At 45.8% G+C, this 19534-nt stretch overlaps 1 protein-coding gene across 1 annotated transcript in view; it reads left to right on the forward strand.

The window, feature by feature from the left end:
• LOC140203595 (serine/threonine-protein phosphatase 2A 65 kDa regulatory subunit A beta isoform-like) overlaps positions 1-15100 on the forward strand; it is an 83112-nt gene extending 68012 nt beyond the window's left edge. Inside the window, exon 13 of the mRNA XM_072269643.1 lies at positions 14790-15100. Coding sequence (XP_072125744.1) covers positions 14790-15100 — 311 coding nt within the window. The remainder of the gene's footprint in view (positions 1-14789) is intronic.
• The last annotated feature ends 4434 nt before the right edge of the window (positions 15101-19534 follow it).

Genomic DNA, 19534 nt, shown 5'->3' on the forward strand with positions numbered 1-19534 from the left:
CATAGGTCATACAACACAGGAACAGGCCCCAGGCTGATCTATTTCATAGAAAACCATTTAAGCTGCCTACTCCCAGCAACCTGCACTGGGTTAATAGCCCTCCACACCACTGCCACCCAGGTACCCATCCCAACTTCTCTTAAATGTTGAAATTGAGCTCACATGCACAGACATCCCGCCTCTCGCGGAAGTTGCAGGAGTCACCCGCACATTGACAGCGGCTCCCTGATGGCTGCAAATTATGTACAATATCCTGGAAATCGATTTTTTTTCACACACACACACACACACACACACACACACACAGATGGGGGAGGGGGGAGAGAGGCGGAGGGGTAGGGAGGGGGGAGAGGGGGCGCAGGGAGAGAGGATGGATGGATGGCAGAGTGTTCCAAAAAAAGAAAAAAGAAAATATAAAACGTACTTCACCCCAGACTACACTAAAGTGTACCCCTGCCTAACAGGTGTCAAAAATAATGACAGTGTTGCTTGCTGCACTGCTTGCAACAGTGACTTTTCTATTGCCCATGGTGGGTTAAGACTGTAAAAGACATGTTGAGGTGAGTTTAACAGGTGTCATTCATTCATTATCATAACTAACGTTATTTAAACTAGCCGGCTAGCTGCTAAGGAGCTACTCTATCGCAGCTATCCCACCTCTCCGGAAAGTTCCAGGAGTCTCTCGCAAATTGATGGTGCTACCTCCCTGAAATGAGTTTTTGCAGGGTGGGATGTCTGCGTGCACCACTTGCATTTGCAGCTCATTCCACACTCTCATGACCCTCTGAGTTTCCCCTCATGTTCCCCTTTAAGCTTTTCACCTTTCACCCTTAACCCATGACCTCTAGCTGTAGTCCCACCCAACCTCAGTGGAAAAAGTCTGCTTGCATTTCCCCATCTATAGTCCTGTGACCCGACTGGTGGTGTAGTGGCATCAGAGTCGGACTTGGGGACGAAAGGTCCCCAGTTCGAATCCAGCCGGCTCCCCTGCACACTGCTCCATGCTAGGTCACATACTTCTCCTTATTTAGTGTGTTTCCACTTCTCTCCAACAGCACTCCCTGCAAGAAAACACACCAATGAAGACCAGGATTCAGTGAGAACAACCTGATTACCCCACTGCTCTTAACTTGAGTGACCTTGAAACTGGAATCTTTCTTGTTGGAACAGCACAGGTCACACTAACACAGGACTTTGGCAGGTCAAGCACCATCTCTGGACAGGAATAAACAGACCCCTCATCAGGACAGACTGGAAAGGAAGGGGACAGAAGCTGGAATAAAGTGGTGCGGGGACAGGAAGGAGTACAAGCTGGAAGGTGATAGGCGAGACCAGGTGAGGGGGAAGGGGGAGGGGGGTGTGAGAGGCTGGAAGGTGATAGGTGGAAGAAGTAAAGGGCTGGAGAAGAGGTAATCTGATAGAGACCATGGAAGAAAGGGAAGGAGGAGGGGGGAACCAGAGGAAGTGAAGAGAAGGGTAAGAGGGGAGCCCGCATGAGGGCTGGAAACAGACAGAAGGAGGGAGTGGGGAAAGATTACTGGAAGTTGGAGAACTCGGTGTTTGTGCCATTAGGCTGGAGGCTACCCAGATCGAATATGAGATGTTGCTCCACCAATCTGAGTGTGGCCTCTTCAAGCAGTAGAGGAGACAACCAACACTCCAAAATGGGAATAGGAAGTTGAATTGAAATGGACAGCCACTGGGAGACCCTGCCTTTTGTGGCAGATAGAGTGAAGGTGCTCAAATATATGATACCCCAATCTACGCCGAATCTCACCAATGTAGAGGAGGCTGCACCAAGTTACAGCAGGTGACCCAGGCAGACCTGCTGGTGAACTATCGCCTCACACGGAAGGACAGTTTAAGGGTCTGAATAGTGGTGAGGGAGGTGGTCTAGGGGCAGTTCACAGGGATAAGTGGAGGAGGGAGATCAGTGGGGAGCGATGAGTGGACAAGCAGAAAGCGAGAGTGGGGGGGCAGGGAGAAGATGTGTTTAGTGGTAGGATCCCGTTGTAGATGGCAGAAGTTTTGGAGAGTGAAGTGCTGGACACAGAGGCTCGTGGGCTGGTAGGTAAGGACAAAGGGAACCCAGCATGCTGCAATGACAGTGTTTTCTCAAATGTTGCAAAGATGGACCAGTGGTAGTCATGGGATCCACATGCACAGGAGGAAATGCGATGCTACCAAGCCAACCAATCAGTTGTTGCTGTCTGCGTCACCGCAACGCGTGGTTACATTTTTGAGGAGATGCACGTCAGGCTACAGCGTAGGGTACGTGGTTACACCGTACCTGTGGCACTAATTCAATGCAGAAGTATAAATTGCCCTTAACTCCTTTCCCATGGCCTAAGGAACATTTAAGTGACACCCACCTGACATGGGAACACAAAAGAGGAAACTGACCAAAATAATTAAGAACCAGCAGGTAAAGATAGTAATATGCCTGAAGTCACTTTCAGATACGTTTTATAAAAACAAAACTGGTGTTTATAATGTAAAGAAACAATCTTTCACAAAGGTAAGGTCGAATTTGGAGTATTGTGTGCGGTTCTGTTTACCTACTTAAAGAAAAGATATCAGTAAGATTGAAAGAGCACACAGAAAATTTACAAGGACGTTGCCAGGACTTGGGGAACTGAGCTATAGGGAAAGGTTGAATAGGTTTGGACTTTATTCCCTGGTGTGTAGGGGAATGAGGGGAGATTTTATAGAGGTATCCAAGATTATGAGGGATGTAGATAGGATAAATGCAAGCAGGCTTTTCTCATGGTGGAAGGGTGAGACTAGAACTAGAGGTCATAGGTTAAAGGTGAAAGGTGAAATACTTAAGGGTGAACCTTCACTCAGAGGGTGGTGCAAATGTGGAATCAGCTGCCAGAGGAAGTGGTGGATAAGGGTTTGATTTCAACATTTGAGAGAAATTTGGATAAGTACATGGATAGGAGGGGTACAGAGGGCGAGGTTCAGGTGCAGGCAGCTGGGACTAAGTGGAATAATAGTTTGGTACGGACTGGACAGGACAAAGGACCTGATTCTGTGCTGTAGTGGCCGATGAGCCTAAAGGTTAATTATGACGGAACTGGAACTGACAGCTACACAGCAAAAGGTCCTGAGACACTCATAGCAGCAGCATCAAACACAATTTGACACCAGGCCGTGAAAGGAGATTTTCGAACAGGTGACCAGCGTTTGGTCGATGGGAAGTTTCATAGGAGCATCACAGAGGTGGGGAGAGAGGCAGAAAGGTTTTGGGAAGGGATTCCAGAGTTTGAGACACAGACAGCTGAAGGCACAGTCATCAATAGCAGAGTGCTTAAAGTCATGGTTGAACAAGATGCTGGAATTGGAGGTGCAGAGATTGGGGGTGGGGTGATTTGTAGGTGTGGGAGAGGTTGCAGAAACAGACAGGATTGAAAGCAAGAGTCTTAAGATTGAAATGTTGTTTAACTAGGAGTTTAGGTTGTTTGGTGAGGACAGAAGAGATGGATGAAAGGTCTTGGTGCATGTTAGAACAAGGCAGCAGTGTTTTGGACGATTAAAAATTGTTAGTTGTTAAACAGGAGATTGGACAGGTGGTTTGACATTTTTTGGAAGGAGGTGCAGAGATAACAATGCAAGGTGGGAGTCTCAGAGTGTGGGAACATCTGGAGAATTAGAATCCAGAGCTGGAACAGGGGAAGACAAGATTTGGGATACTTGGCCGGGAAAGGCTAAGTGGGCTAGGTGGGATGAAGCCATGGAAGGATTTGTAAATAAGTGCATGAATTTTGATATCAATTCCCTGTATTGCCAAGTCAATGGAAGTCAATGGGAGTAACTAAGGAGTATGGCATAGAAGCATTTGCAGCTCCTCAGTATGGCCATTTGCAAGGGTGCTACCAGACCTCTTCCTTAAAGCTGTGGATCAAAGTGCTCCCCTCTACCTTTTGGAAGAGGTAATGTGAGTACATCTCCTCCCACTTCATGGAATGGATTCTGAGTCGGAAGATGATCTTGGAGGGTTCTGAGACAAAGACTGAGGCCTGCTGGCTCTCCACTTCTCGGTGTTCCTCCCTAACATCCACACCCTTCACTGCAACAGGAGAAGATTCTGCAAGCATGTCAGAAGTTGACGCAAGTCCTGCTGACCCTGTCTTGGTTTCTGAATACCTTTTCATATGAAGGATCTCTTGATGATTTCAATGCATTTGTTCTATTATTCATCCAAATCAAACTGGCTTTATGCCAGGTAGATATATGCAGTTTAATTTGCGACATCCTTTCAATACTTTATACACAAAACATGCAGAAGAGGCTGTAGTCATTTCATTAGATGCGCAACATGCGTTTGACCAAGTGGAATGGCCATATATGATGTTTGCACTTAAGAAATTTGGATTTGGACCATCTTTCATTAAATGGATTGAGATAATTTATTCACACCCATCTGCTTCTATTATCACTAATCAGAATATTTCCTCCCCTTTTGCAATTCATCGTGGGACTCGTCAAGGCTGCCCCTTTCTCCATTTTTGTTTGCAGTTATCATTGAGCCACTGGCTGTTAGCATCCGACAGGACCCTTTGATAGCTCCTATTGATATGCATGGACATAAACATCACCTTTCGTTATACGCTGATGATGTCAAGCCAGCGAGCACTGTGAGGGTCATGGTTTTTGACTTCTCCAATGCGTTCAACACCATCCGCCCTGCTCTGCTGGGGGAGAAGCTGACAGCGATGCAGGTGGATACTTCCCTGGTGTCATGGATTCTTGATTACCTGACTGGCAGACCACAGTACGTGTGCTTGCAACACTCTGTGTCCGACAGAGTGATCAGCAGCACTGGGGCTCCACAGGGGACTGTCTTGTCTCCCTTTCTCTTCACCATTTACACCTCGGACTTCAACTACTGCACAGAGTCTTGTCATCTTCTGAAGTTTTCTGATGACTCTGCCATAGTTGGATGCATCAGCAAGGGAGATGAGGCTGAGTACAGGGCTATGGTAGGAAACTTTGTCACATGGTGTGAGCAGAATTATCTGCAGCTTAATGTGAAAAGGACTAAGGAGCTGGTGGTAGACCTGAGGAGAGTTAAGGTAATGGTGACCCCTGTATCCATCCAGGGGGTCAATGTGGACATGGTGGAGGATTACAAATACCTGGGGATACGAATTGACAATAAACTGGACTGGTCAAAGAACACTGAAGCTGTCTACAAGAAGGGTCAGAGCCATCTCTATATCCTGAGGAGACTGAGGTCCTTGAACATCTGCCGGATGATGCTGAGGATGTTCTACGAGTCTGTGGTGGCCAGTGCTATCATATTTGCTGTTGTGTGCTGGGGCAGCAGGCTGAGGGTAGCAGACACCAACAGAATCAACAAATTCATCCGTAAGGTCAGTGATGTTGTGGGGACGGAACTGGACTCTCTCACAGTGGTGTCTGAAAGGAGGATGCTGTCTAAGTTGCATGCCATCTTGGACAATGTCTCCCATCCACTACATAATGTACTGGGTTTTCAGAGGAGTACATTCAGCCAGAGACTCATTCCACTGAGATCCAACACAGAGCGTCATAGGAAGTCATTCCTGCCTGTGGCCATCAAACTTCACAACTTCTCCCTTGGAGGTTCAGACACCCTGAGCCAAAAGGCTGGTCCTGGACTTATTTCATAATTTACTGGCATAATTCACATATTACTATTTAACTATTTATGGTTTTTTTACTATTTATTATTTATGGTGCAACTGTAACGAAAACCAATTTCCCCCGGGATCAATAAAGTATGACTATGACTATGAGTTTATCTCCAGCCCACAAACATCAATACCCGCCCTTCTGACTCTAATTAATCATTTTGGTAGTTTCTCAGGTTTCTCTATTAATTGGGATAAGCGTGAACTAATGCCAGTCACTGCAGTGGTTTAATACAGCATATTTACAGTCCATTCCCTTTAAAATAACTCATGATAATTTTTCCTATCTTGGTGTGACTAATACAAAAAACCCAGATGACCTTTTGCAAGTGAATTGGCGAAACAAAGGTGAGCAGGTTAAATGCAATATTGACTTTTGGAAAACCCTTCCGATTTCTTTGGTGGGGGGGGTTAATGCAATCAAGATAATTGTACTGTCACGATTTCTTCATCGTTTCCAGTCAATTCCATGATTTATTCCTCTGTCATATTTTAAGCAATTGGATTCAATTATTATACCCTTCATTTGGAATTATAAAGCCATTAGAATTACTAAAAAACACTTGTCAAAGCCCAGGGAAGCAGGTGGTTTTTCCCTACTGGACGTTAAAATGTATTACTGGGCTGCCCACCTATCCGTGCTTGCATGGTGGAAAAAAGGCCCACCCTCTACCTCAGCCTCGTGCCCAGCATGGTTACTCAGAGAGCGAGTGCTTTGTAAAAAGACTTCCTTACAAGCTCTCCTTATTTGCCCCACTGCAGTTAATAAGTCACATTTTAGTAACAGCTTCGTGGTTGGCAGCACTACAAGAATTTGGAAGCAGATTCAACTCCACGTTAAGGCCGCAAAAATTTATATTAACACTCCGATTTGTGACAATCATTCCTTTTTGCCTGGCCTGAATGATACTGTTTTTTTCTACCTGGAAACAGAGAGGCATCTGTAGTGTAGGTGACCTATATAGTAATGGAAGCTTTGCCTCATTTGCACAGTTACAAGCAGTTTATAATATCCCTGCATCTAGTTTTTTTTAGATATTTACAAATTCAGATTATGTTAGGAAATATATACCTAACTTCGAAGTTTTAGACAAACATGAGTCCCTGGAGGCAATAAATAAATTTGATCCTGTTACTCGTAGTGCGGTATCCTATCTTTGTCAGATTCTACAGAATGCAGCTCGGGTGAATACTGCAGGTCTTAAACAGGCATGGGTGGATGAACTGGGTATAGAACTGACAGAGGAGGTCTGGGATGAGTGTTTAAAGAGTATACATGATTGTTCGGTCAACGTCAGACACACACTTATACAGTTTAAAACAATACATAAACTTCATTGTTCCAAAGTAAAGTTGCACAGTTTCTACCCTGAAGTTTCACCAGTTTGTAATAGATGTAAATCTGTGAGCAGTAACTTGTCACGTTCATTCTGGTCATGTTGTAAGCTTTATGCATACTGGAAAAGTATTTTTCACTCTTTCTCTGCGGCTTATGGGAAGCGACGGGAACCAGACCCGCTCATAGCCATCCTTGGAGCAACAAGCTCCCTATCTTCAGCCAATAGGTATGAAAAAAAGGCTGTATTGTTTGACAGGGTGATTGCTAAGAAGTTAATCCTGCAAATGCTGAAAATGGACTCTGCGCCTACGTACGATCTGTGGCTGAGAGAACTGGCAAATACTGTACATTTGGAGAGACTGAGACTATGTAATGAGGACAGAGGGGACATCTTTGAAAGGATATGGGGCCCTGTATTGGACTTTCTCACGGGGTGAGGACTGAGGTTTTTTGGTGCGGTGCACCTCTGCTGTGTATGTTTACTTTAGCCTTCATACTTTTCTCCCTTTTGCTGCTCGATATTTAATTAGATTTTGTTAAGGTCGTGGTTTTTGTAGATGTGCTGTTTTTTGTACAATAAAAAAATTAAAAATAATATGAAAAAAAAGAATTTAAGAAATATGTTTTAGAACTTAAGGAAAATACTCAGATTTTAGGGTTGAAGCCCAGGGTGCAGAACTGCAACAACAAATAGAAGTACCCGACAAGAACAACTGTGAATTGGAAAGGAGATTGGGAAATGGAGGAAATTATTACAAGGATACAAAAAGAAAAGGAGTGTGTTACAAAGCGAATTATCTACATTTGGATTATAAAATGAAAACATGGAAGCAAATGAAGAAGAACTCCGAGGTCTCAGTAAACAACTGCAGGCTACGATCCAAGAAAAGGAAAACCTGAAAAAGCAGCAGACTTGGAAAAACAGCAATTTTAAAAGTATAACGTGCAATAATTACTATTCTTTAACAAGACGATTTTAGTCTTACAAGTGATGCAGATGAAATCAATGTAATTGAGGTAATGCAACTACATGAAAGCATGTGAGAAAATTAGGGAGGGATAGCAGTTTGTGGCATTATCTAATGAGCGCATTAAGCAGTCACCAGGAATTGCAACTACAGAGTGATGCTAATAGAGAACTGCAGGCTGAACTAGATTGTCTAAAGTAGAGAACTCCAGGACATATTTGGTTGGAACACCACGAGTCTAGCAGATGGCGGTAATGCACTGAAAAACTGGTTGCCAACTGCCATAAAACACAAAAGAAGAAGAAGTAGAGGTCCAACTACTGGTGAGTCAGTATCCTGGCAAAAACTACACCACGAAGACAAAAGAACACTCCAGGCAACTCCGCGAAAAGGTTATTGAAAAGCACAGGTCAGCAGATGGATACAAGAATATTTCTCAGTCGCAGAATATCCCTTGGAGTACAGTTAAGTCAATCATCAAGAAATGGAAAGGATATGGCACAGCTGTAAATCTGAAGGGAGTAGGCCGTTCTCGAAAACTGAGTGACCGTGCAAGAAGGGGAGTAGTGAGGGAGTACATGAAGAGACCTGTGACAACCCTGGAGAAGTTACAAGCTTCAGAGGCTGAGATGGGAAAGTCTGTGCATACAACGACTGTGCTTCAAAGTTGCAGTTTTATGGAAGAAGAAACGATGAATTATGAAAGGAATCTGGTGACTAACATCAAAGAAGACACTAAAAGCATTTTTAAGTATATAAAGGGCAAAAGAGAGTTAAGGGTAGCTATAGGACCAATAGAAAATGATGCTGGAGATATTGTAATGAGAGACGCAGAGATGGCAGAGTATTTTGCATCAGTTTTCACAGTGGAAGACATCTGCAGTATACCGGACACTCAAGTGTGTCAGGGAAGTGAAGTATGTGCAGTGAAAATTACGACTGAGAAGGTGTTCAGGAAGCTTAATGGTCTGAGGGTGGATAAATCTCCTGGACCTGATGGAATGCACCCTTGGTAGCTGGAGAGATTGCAGAGGCATTAGCAATGATCTTTCAAGAATCGATAGATTCTGGCATTGTACCGGATGACTGGAAAATTGCAAATGTTACTCTGCTATTTAAGAAGGGTCGGAGCAGCAGAAAGGAAACTACAGACCTGCTAGCCTGACATCAGTAGTTCGGAAGTTGTTGGAATCGATTGTTAGGGATGAGATTACGGAGTATCTGGAGGCACATGACAAGATAGGCCAGTGCCAGCATGGCTTCCTGAAAGGAAAATCCTGCCTGACAAATCTACCGCAAGATTTTGAGGAGATTACAAGCAGGGTAGACAAAGGAGATGCGGTAGACGTGGTGTATTTGGATTTCAAAAGGCCTTTGACAAAGTGCCCACAAGAGGCTGCTTAGCAAAATAAGCACCCATGGAATTACAGGGACGTTACTAGCATGGGTGGATCATTGGCTGATTGGCATAAAACAGAGTGGGAATAAAGGGATCCAATTCTGGCTGCCGCTTACCAGTGGAGTTCCACAGGGGTCGGTGTTGGGACTGCTGCTTTCTACGATGTATGTCAATAATTTGGACCATGGGATTAATGGATTTGTGGTTAATTTTGCCGATGATACCAAGATAAGTGAAGGAAATAGAGAGCCTGCAGAGAGACTTAGATAGTTCAGGAGAATGGGCAAAGAAATGGCAAGTGAAATACAATGTTGGAAAGTGTATGGTCGTGCACTTGGGTGGAAGAAATAAACAGGCAGACTATTACTTAGATAGGGAGATAATTCAAGATGCAGAGATGCAAAGGGACTTGGGAGTCCTTGAGCAGGATACCCTAAAGGTTAACCTCCAGGTTGAGTTGGTGGTTAAGGCAACGAATGCAATGTTGGTATTCATTTCTGGAGCTATAGAATATAAGAGCAGGGATGTGATGTTGAGGCTGTATAAGGCACTCGTGTAACCACACTTGGAGTATTGTGTGCAGCTTTGGGCTCCTTATTTTAGAAAGAATATACTGACATTGGAGAGGGTTGAGAGAAGAGTCACGAGAATGATTCCAGGAATGAAAGGGTTACCGTATGAGGAACGTCTGGCAGCTCTTGGGCTGTATTCCCTGCAGTTCAGGAGAATGAGGGGAGGGGGATCTCATAGAAACATTCCAAATGTTAAGAGGCCTGAACAGATTAGATATGATAAAGTTATTTCCCACAGTCAGGGAGTCTAGGACAAGAGGGCACGAATTCAAGATTGAAGGACATCCATTTAGAACAGAGATGCAGAGAAATTTCTTTAGTCAGACGGTGGTAAATTTGTGGAATTTGTTGCCATGAGCGGCTGTGGAGGCCAAATCATTGGGTGTATTTAAGGCAGAGATCGATGGGTCCTTGATTAGCTAGGGTATGGGGAGGAGGCAAGGGGAATGGGAATGACCGGAAGAATTGGATGGCAGAGCAGACTCGATGGGCTGATGGGCCTACTTCTGCTCCTCCACCTTATGGTCTTATGATTAAGGGGAGGTTTCTCTGGTGAGGGGCACTAAGGTTGGGCTTGAGGCTTTTGTTAGGAAGAGATGAAGAGAGAAGACGCCAGAGAGAAGAGGTGAAGGGCCTGTTCCCCTGCTGTACTTGTCTCTCCACGTTGACTAAATCTTCAGTGACTAACTCTGATTTGTGTGCAAGACTTTGCTCTCTGAAACCAGGTGAACAGCACAGAAAGCTACCTCAAAAAGAAATTTAACAGAAGGAAAAAATGACAAGGAAATGAAACACACGACATGCTTTTTACGTGTTTCTGCTCTGCAAAAGTCTCAAGGAGGTAAATCCTGCACCTCTCTGGTGTGCAACACAAGGCAGCGTTTACCTTAATCCACACACATAAAAGTTGCTGGTGAACGCAGCACCTGCAGAATTCCTGTTGTTTGCATTTACCTTAATCCACTTTATTAGGGAAACCAGTCAAAACAACGATGTAATGTACAAATTAGGAGAAAGATGTCCACTGGTAACAGGTTAAACGTGCCTAACACAATCTCTAAAATCATTCAGAAAGCTAACAGACATTAAATTACATGATTTGCAATATTGAAATGGCATCCCAAATGTGACTAGACCACTGTAATGATACAATATTGTGTAGTTCTGGTCGGGAGGAGAAGCTCAGCTATTGAAAAATCTACTTTAACTAATACATACAGAAGCAATGGCTGCCTAACCAAACCATCAGGTAATCACAGCATCCACTGGCACTGCTGTTCAAGTCACTGGAATAATGAGGTCGGCATTGAAAGTCATTTCAATAACTGTCTGACGGGCACTCTTTCTTTTAATGTTAAAAATGATTTAAAGGGAAATGAAGGTAGGTCAAAACTTATAGCACATCATTCAGCAACCTGGGGACAATACAGTGCAAACATCCTTCCCCACATGAGGCCCCATTAAATGTGGGCCCCACCTTAGGACCCACCAATGTGGAACCCACCCCTTCACCAGGCCCCATCAAATGCAAAACCCTCTCCTACATCAGGGTCAGGACCCATCAACGTGGACCACTTCCCCAAGCCAAACCCATCCAACGTGGACCCCTCACTGGGCCCCTCCTCTGCCACCCCATCCGAGAACAGTTTCAGATTGGACAACATCTTCAGTTTTAATTTGAGCATTTGCCACTGGATGCTGGGAATACCAGGAAGGGGGGGAAGGGAGGGAAGGGGGGGAAGGGGGGGGAGGAGGAGGAGGAGGAGGAGGAGGAGGAGGAGGAGATGATGATGATGATGGATACAAGTGACTGTCAAGAGAGCAGCAAAGCTAATAACCTCACATCGGGGTTCGGGTTCGGGTTCTAGTATGTCTTTTAAGTTTCTACCCCTTTTGAAGGCTGAGACTATGGTGTATTGTCCCAGTGTCCCTACCTTCCACTTTTAGTTCTTCAAAGTGTGTTTTAACTGTCTGTGAATATTCACTGCCATCCCACTGTATCTCGTTATCAAGGGTAGTTTCCGTGTTGTGTTGTCCTGTGTTGGGGGATTTGTGATACTTTTTAAAAAGTCAGATTTGATGTGTCTGAGTCTCTGTCTGCTGCAGCCCCTGTGTCTAAGTGCAGAGAAGAGGATAGTAGTGGCTTGGTGGAAGTCCTCTGCCCTGGTGCAGATGCGGTGAAACCGGGTCAGCTGTCCCTTGACAATGCCTCTGAAGGTGTGTTTGGGATGGTGGCTCCCTGTGTGTAGGAGGGTGTGTGTGTCTGTGGTTTTAAAGAATACTTTGGTGGCTAGTTTCTGGCTGCCATTTTCTGGTGCTAGTTTAAATACCGTAGTGTCCAGGAAGTCAACTTTCTCCCTATTTATTGTGGCCTTAACCTTAATCGATGGATGATGAGTGTTTAGGATTTGAATAAATTCCTCTAATTTTACCTCCGAGTGTGTCCACACTCCCCAGATGTCATCCAGGTATCTATAAAGACACATGGGTATCTTGGGGCACTTTGGATAAACTGTTTCCTCCCATTTTGCCATGTATATTTTGGCATAGGCTGGAGCAAACTTCTTTCCCATCGCTGTGCCCTTGACTTGTAAGTAGAATTCATTATTGAATTCAAAGTCATTTTTAGTTAGGCTGAGGTGAAGGAGTTCTATCAAGGCCTCGTCTGGTCTCTCTAGCTGAGGGTTCTCCCGAAGGGTATCGCTCATTGCCGGTATACCCCTGTCCGTTTCTATATTGGTGTACAGGCTTTCAATGTCCATGGTGAAGAGTACGGCCTCAGGGGACACTGACATGGAATTGACTATCCGGACAAAGTGGTACGTGTCCTTGATGTAGCTGGAGTGTTTCTGCGATAGTGGGTTAAGGAAGGCATCAATGTATTCTGCTATCCTGTATGACTCACTGCTGCAGTCCGACACGATGGGCCTGCCGGGTGGTATTTCTCCCGGAACAGTCCATGAGTCTGGGTTCCTGTGTATTTTGGGGAGGATATGGAACTTTCTTGCTCGTGGCTGTATCCCTGTCAGGTACTCCACCTGCTTCTTCCCCAGGTATCTAGTCCTTTCTAGTTCTCGCAGAATGTTCCTAATTTCTGTGTGTGTTTCCCAGTATATGGGTTCCTTTAGTTTAGTGCAGTGTTCGGTGTTGTTTAATTCTCTGTGTGCCTCAAATAGATATTGCTGTTTGTCCATGATAACTATGCTGCTCCCTTTATCTGCTGGTTTGATAACAATATCCATATTTTCCTTCAGCTCTTTCAGGGCTGTTCTCTCCTTCCTAGTTAAATTGGCCTTATCCTGTACTTCTCCCTCCCTCTCCATTATCTCATCCAGTGTGCTCTCGAATTGTAGGACCGCTTCTGACCTGTACCTCCTCTTGGGGCTCCAGTCTGAGCGAGGGGTGAAATGGGTCTTTCTACCTTCTGCCTCCGCAACAAAGTGGACGAGTACCAATCTCCTATCGAACTTATCCATGTCCTCCTCAATCTGCTCCTTATGGAGTTTTGCAGTTGGTACAAAAGTGAGGCCCCTGTTCAGAACTTTTTGCTGGGTTTCTGTAGGGATGAACGTACGGGAGAGGTTCACGATGGTCTCTCCCAGTCGTGGACCCTGCCTCTCTCGGCTTTGTCTCCACTCTAGTTTAAAGACTGCATCCACCTCTTGACTATGGTCAGGGCTGTGTTCTCTGTCCAATCGATGTGGTCTCTGTCTACCTTAAACTGCCTCGCCAGGACTGCAGGGATATAATTCTTTGTTCTAATAACCTCATTTAGTTGGCCCAGGGTTGCTTGTTCTGCCTCTGTCAAACAGTGGCTAAAGTTCAGTTCTGGCACCCAGATACTGGCATTGGGAAATTTAATATGGGCCATTCTTAATAGTTGCTGAAGCTGTTTAGTCGCTGTTGCTGGTTGATGTGATCTGTTGTTTATTCCAAAGGAAAGGATAACCTTCTTAGTTTCCAGTTGTGGCTTTAACTTTGTCAGGATAGCAGTGGCATGGGTGAATTTGGCTCCCGGAAAGCTGTCCAATTGAACATCCTTATTAGGGCATCTTTTGATCCTGGAAATGTTAGAGTCCCCTATAATTAGTATAGGTTTAAGGGGCCTTAGTTCCCAAGTTACATTTTTCTGTTTAGAGTGAGGATGCCTCCTTACTTGGCCCTCCTGGTTGTTGCAAATAGGGGTTACCTGTCCTCTTGTTTGTCCCACGTCCTCCGACTCTCGGGCTGTGTGGTTCCCTGGGGTGGAAGACTTGCTCGGTCCTCGTGTACTGGCTCCCCTTGTCTGTCTGCCCATCCGCACTGGTGTGGGGTGGGGTGCTGATTCCCTGGAGTCTTGGGTCGGGGAGGCCGTGGGGGTGGCGGGCTGGGGCTCCCCTGCTCCTAGGTTGGATTGCGTCTTCTCCGAGGGGCTCATGGCTGGGGAGGGGCTCACCTGGCGTCTTCTCTGTTCCTGTGACTGGGGCAGTGGGGCCGCATCGGCGTCGAGTTAGTTAACTAGCTCCAGCGCCCTCCCGTGGACGATACCGGAACTCCCACTGCAGGCGTCGGCGCCGAGAGGGCTGACCAGCTCCAGCGCCCTCCCGTGGACGATACCGGAACTCCCACTGCAGGCGTCGGCGCCGAGAGGGCTGACCAGCTCCAGCGCCCTCCCGTGGACGATACCGGAACTCCCACTGCAGGCGTCGGCGCCGAGAGGGCTGACCAGCTCCAGCGCCCTCCCGTGGACGATACCGGAACTCCCACTGCAGGCGTCGGCGCCGAGAGGGCTGACCAGCTCCAGCGCCCTCCCGTGGACGGTGCCGGAACTCCCACTACATGCATCGTTCTCAGGACCTGTTGGCCTGAGACAGTCCCGCAGCGCAATTACCAGCCACAACTTCGTTTTACTCGGCGCCGACGGACGGGGTGCAGCGTGGGCGGTCTTTTTCCGGGGCTCGGGTGTGATACGAGTCCGGTCACGGCTGACCCAGAAGCCGTCCCTGAAGGTTCCCCTCTCCCCCTTGGAATGCGGTTTCCATTGTCCGTGGGGTCATTGTGGCCACGTCCGAATTGTGCGGCCCCTCGTGGGCCCGGTCTGCCGTTCTGGCACAGGTCTTGAGACCAGATCCCAAAAATATGCTTTTGGACAGCCTCCAATTTGATTTGAAAATTTCCTTTAAATTTCGTATGTTCCAGATTACGGTTTTGGTGATTGCTTCTGGTAAGCGATCAATCAGATCCGATTCAAGTTCCAATTCTTGCAGGCTACTTTGGTAGTGTCCAATTAAAATTTCTCGTGTTTCTTTAGCCCAAGCGTCCGCATTGGCAGCAATTTTATGAAGCGTTTCTTGGGAGGGGTTTGCCGGCTTTATGAATTTGGTCAGTCTATATGCCTGGGTAGTAATCCCCTTTGGTAGCCTGTTCATTTGTTCCAAAACTCTTAGGTGGTGCAGAGTCTGGATTATTTTATATATTAATCTAACCGTGGTGGAAAAGGAATCCCTGGGAAACCCGAGGTCTCTGCAGTTACCACGGTGGTCTGACGCGCCATGTGCTGACAAGCCCCCGGTCCTCTCTCTCCAATTTCTCCTCCACATCGTTAAAGTAAGACAATAATCACCAAACTTCCCATGAAGTCCGCTTAATTAATGTTCTTACCGCTTGCTCTGCGTCTCGGGTTCAGTGATTTCGACTCCAGCGAATTGCCTTTAATAAAGCGTGTTGCCTTTAATACTCTCCAATTTCTCCTCCACGTCATTAAAGTAAGATAATAATCAGAAAACCACAGATGAAGTCCAGTTAATTAATGTCCTTATCGCTTGCTTTTCATCTTGGGTTCAGTGATTTCGACTCCTGTGAATTGCCTTTAACAAAGCATATTGCCTTCAATAAAGCGTATTTCCCGACTGGGAGAGTCACCAATTTCGCCTCTTCTCTGTGGCTTCCTCATGGGGAATTCTGTAAAGACTGAGGTGGTCTCTCCTTTAAAATGTTCCACTCCACCCCCGGCCCCCTCCCACCTCTGTATTGTTTTACCAAACCTGTTTCTCCATTTCTGCTGCAGCCTCTGGCTGTTGCCCAGATCCCGGTCTGCTTTGTTTGTTAAGATTCTTAAAGGCAAATTATCCACTAATCGCGCTGCTCCTTTTTATTGTTCGACCCTCCCCATTCTTTTAGCTCCAAATTTTTCATTTCTATTCCTTTAATACCTAGTTAGAGTTGAGATTCGATTTCGTCCTATTTCTCCTTTTAGGGTTACATTGTTTTATTGTGACTTTAGTGTTCAAACTGTGAGTTTACTGTTCTGTGGGTATAATGTGGTCGGAGCTTGTGGCTGATGTATGTTGGGGTTGGGGTTTAACCTCAGTCGTCTGTGCCAGTTTTCCCAGCTCCTTGGATTTACTTTGGCTTATGAGGACCAGGATGATGAGGGACGTGTCACTGCTGGTTAGGATGCGAGTATGCGGGCAGTGGGCAAAATATCCCTCTAGTGTTTGTGGATCTCGTACTGGAGATGCAGTATCACTTTACCCTGCCACTTTGTTTTTAGCCCACGTTGTCATCATCTCGGTCCCCGACTGGGATCTTCCTCCTCTTTAACCTCCATTCTGGCGTTTAAGTTACAATGGAGTTATTGCCTATGGATAGTGTTTTGGATTTGGGGTTTTTTTATAGGGACTGGGTGCTGTGATCTGGGGGTTGTGCGGTAGCTAATTGAGGGGTGTGTGGGGAGGGACATGCCCGGGGGTAGAGTTAGGTAATGGGGGTTGAGGATTCATGGCGAAGGGAGGTGGGGTGGGATGGCAAATGGCATTGCGGGGGGGGGGGTCCCCTGCAGTAGGGGTGAGGGCTGAAATAGGATCCTAACTGCCGGTGATATTGGGTGAATTTGGCCCCGTGATGGGGTAAGGGCTTAGGTTTATGGGGGTGTGTAGCAGGGTTGGAGTTGTTAGGTTTAGGGGTAGGGTAAAGAACAGTTATATAAACCCTTTTATGTGGTGTGGTGTGGTTTGGGTTATTTGGGGTGCTGTCCAGTTTAGTTGGGGTGCAAGGTCCATTGGAAGTTATGGTTATGGTGAATGCTAGGGTTGGGGATGTTTGTGGGGTGGCATGGTTCTGGTGATGTGGGGGGAACCTGGCTCCCGGGTGAGGAGAGGGCTAGGGTTTATGGGGGTGTGCTGAAGGGTTGGAGGTGTTAGGCTGAGGTGTATGGCTGGGTAGTGAGGTCACGGGACTTTGCGGTGGTGGGAGGATTAGGGTTAGAGCACCCAAACCGATGGTGTAGTCGGGTGAACTTGCCCCCCCCAGTGGAGAGGGGGCTCAGGTTTATGGGGGTGCGTAGGATGGGTGAAGTCATTATGTTTCGGGATACGGCCGAGGAATGTGTACGCAGGCCTACCCATGGGGGTGTGGGATGAAGAGGAACATGGGGTCCATCGTTAAGTAGGCCCCTTTGTGGGGCTGTGGGCAGGGTCCACTTGGGCGCCGTCTGGTTTAGTTGGGGTGTGAGGCCCTTTTGGATGTTACAATCAGGTTGGGGGGTAGGGTTGAGGGGAAGTCCGCTGGGCGGTGGGAGGTATAACTGGTGGTGAAGGGTGAGTTTGGCCCCCTGGCGAGAAGAGGACCTGTGTTTATGGGGATGAAGATGTTAGGTTTCAGGGCAGGGCCATGTGCTGGGGATGCATTCTACCCCATGGGGGCAAGCTGGGAGGTTGGGGCAAGTGCTGTGTCTGGATCAAACTGGTCGTTACAAGTCTATTCTTCCTCATGGTTATCCCTGTAGAGTTATAATCTCTCACGTTATCCCTCTCTATTTGGGGAATTAGTTTCTGTTCTGGGGCCTAGTTTTTAGTCTCTATTTCCCAAGAAAGATGTACCTTTCCTATTTAATGGTCACCTGTCTTAATTTTGTTTCAGGGTGGGTGACTGAAGGGGCTCCTCCTCTTCCTCCCTCCCCTCATTTTCTCAATGTTTTTTTTATTATTAATTTTTTATTGCAACACCAACAAATTACATTCAATACAACCAGTTGCCAATTACATTTTGACTGTTAAACCCCGCCACCCCCCAACCTTCATCACCATCCCCCCTCCACCAATCAACTGAATAGTAGTACATACACAGACAAAGCATTCCTATTTTAACAAAAGATCTTTTAAGTTAGATATCAAATTTGTCCACATTAAGATTGTGTTTGGTCGTGCATCATTTACTCTTGCTGATGAAAGTTCCAGGTAAGAAATGTCGAAAAAGCTCCGAAGCCCGTGAGTATTTGAAATATCGTGGGGAGGTTTCCAACGCTGGACTACAATCTTCTTAGCTGCAGTCAGGCCTGCCAGCCAGATTTTGCGTGTTTTTTCCGTAAGGGAAAGGTGGGAGACATCATTTAGAAGATGTACAGCGGGGTCCATTGGTAATTGTACCCCCGTTAGTTCTGTAAGAGTACTGATAACCTTCCCCCACAAACCAAAATCCCCTGGACATTCCCATACAACATGTATAAAAGTGCCAATGGCTCCATGGGGCAAAATGAGCAATAAGAGTCAGGAACCAGTCCCATTTGATGTCTAATTCTCGGTGTTAAATATGCTCTATGACAAAAATTTCAAGTGTATATACCAATGATTTGGGTTTTTCGAAGCACCGGCAGCATTATCCCAAATCGCAACCCAGTCCAAGTCTTGTCCCAATTCAGATATGTCCCTATCCCAAGCTTTCATTCCCGATGTGGGCATATATTTCTGGGAGTTTAATTTATCATAGATATACAACACTATCTGTCCTGGAGGACTCTGTATCCAATTTAAAATGGGATGGTCCTTTAAATCTGACCCCCAGGGAACGCCGTAGGCTTTACAAGCTGATCTTACTCGAAAGTAGCAAAAAAGAGAATGTTTATCAATATTATATCGAGATACCAGTTCTTGAAAGCCAAGGATAGTACTTGCCCCATTAATATCTTGAAGAGTAGTAATACCTTTATCCACCCAAGTTCTGTTAGTGAATGGTTTCCCCCCAGATAGAAAACGATTATTGTTCCATAATGGAGATGATTTACACCATACACTTTTAAATTTTAGGAATTTTTCTGCTGCCCTAAACACTTGTAGCATATGGGTTAAAATTGGATCGTAATACAAATCACATTTTTTGGTAGACATACCTATAAGGAGAAAGTCCTTCAACCTTATTGGTGCTATTAGCTCCAGTTCTATATTTTTCCAGGACAAAACTTTATCCTCCTCCATCCAATAGCTAAGACTTTTTAATACAAATGCTCAGTGATACAATTTAAAATTTGGACATGCCAATCCCCCATTCGACTTTTTGAATTGTAGAACTGACCATTTTATATTGGGTCGTTTACCATTCCAAACATAGCATCGTAGTAAGGAGTCCAGTTTTTGCCAATATCCTGCCGGAGGTGCAAGTGGGATCATTGAGCTGATAAAATTAATGCAGGGTAAGATGTTCATTTTAATGACCGAAATACGGGCCGGGACTGATGCTGGCAGGTGTCTCCATCTATTAATATCTTCCTCTTTGTTTTAGAATTAAAGAGTAACTTGTTTCAGCCACAGCTGATATGGAAATAT

This window comes from Mobula birostris, chromosome 10 (genome assembly GCF_030028105.1).
Source record: "Mobula birostris isolate sMobBir1 chromosome 10, sMobBir1.hap1, whole genome shotgun sequence".
Taxonomy (NCBI): Eukaryota; Metazoa; Chordata; class Chondrichthyes; order Myliobatiformes; family Myliobatidae; genus Mobula; species Mobula birostris.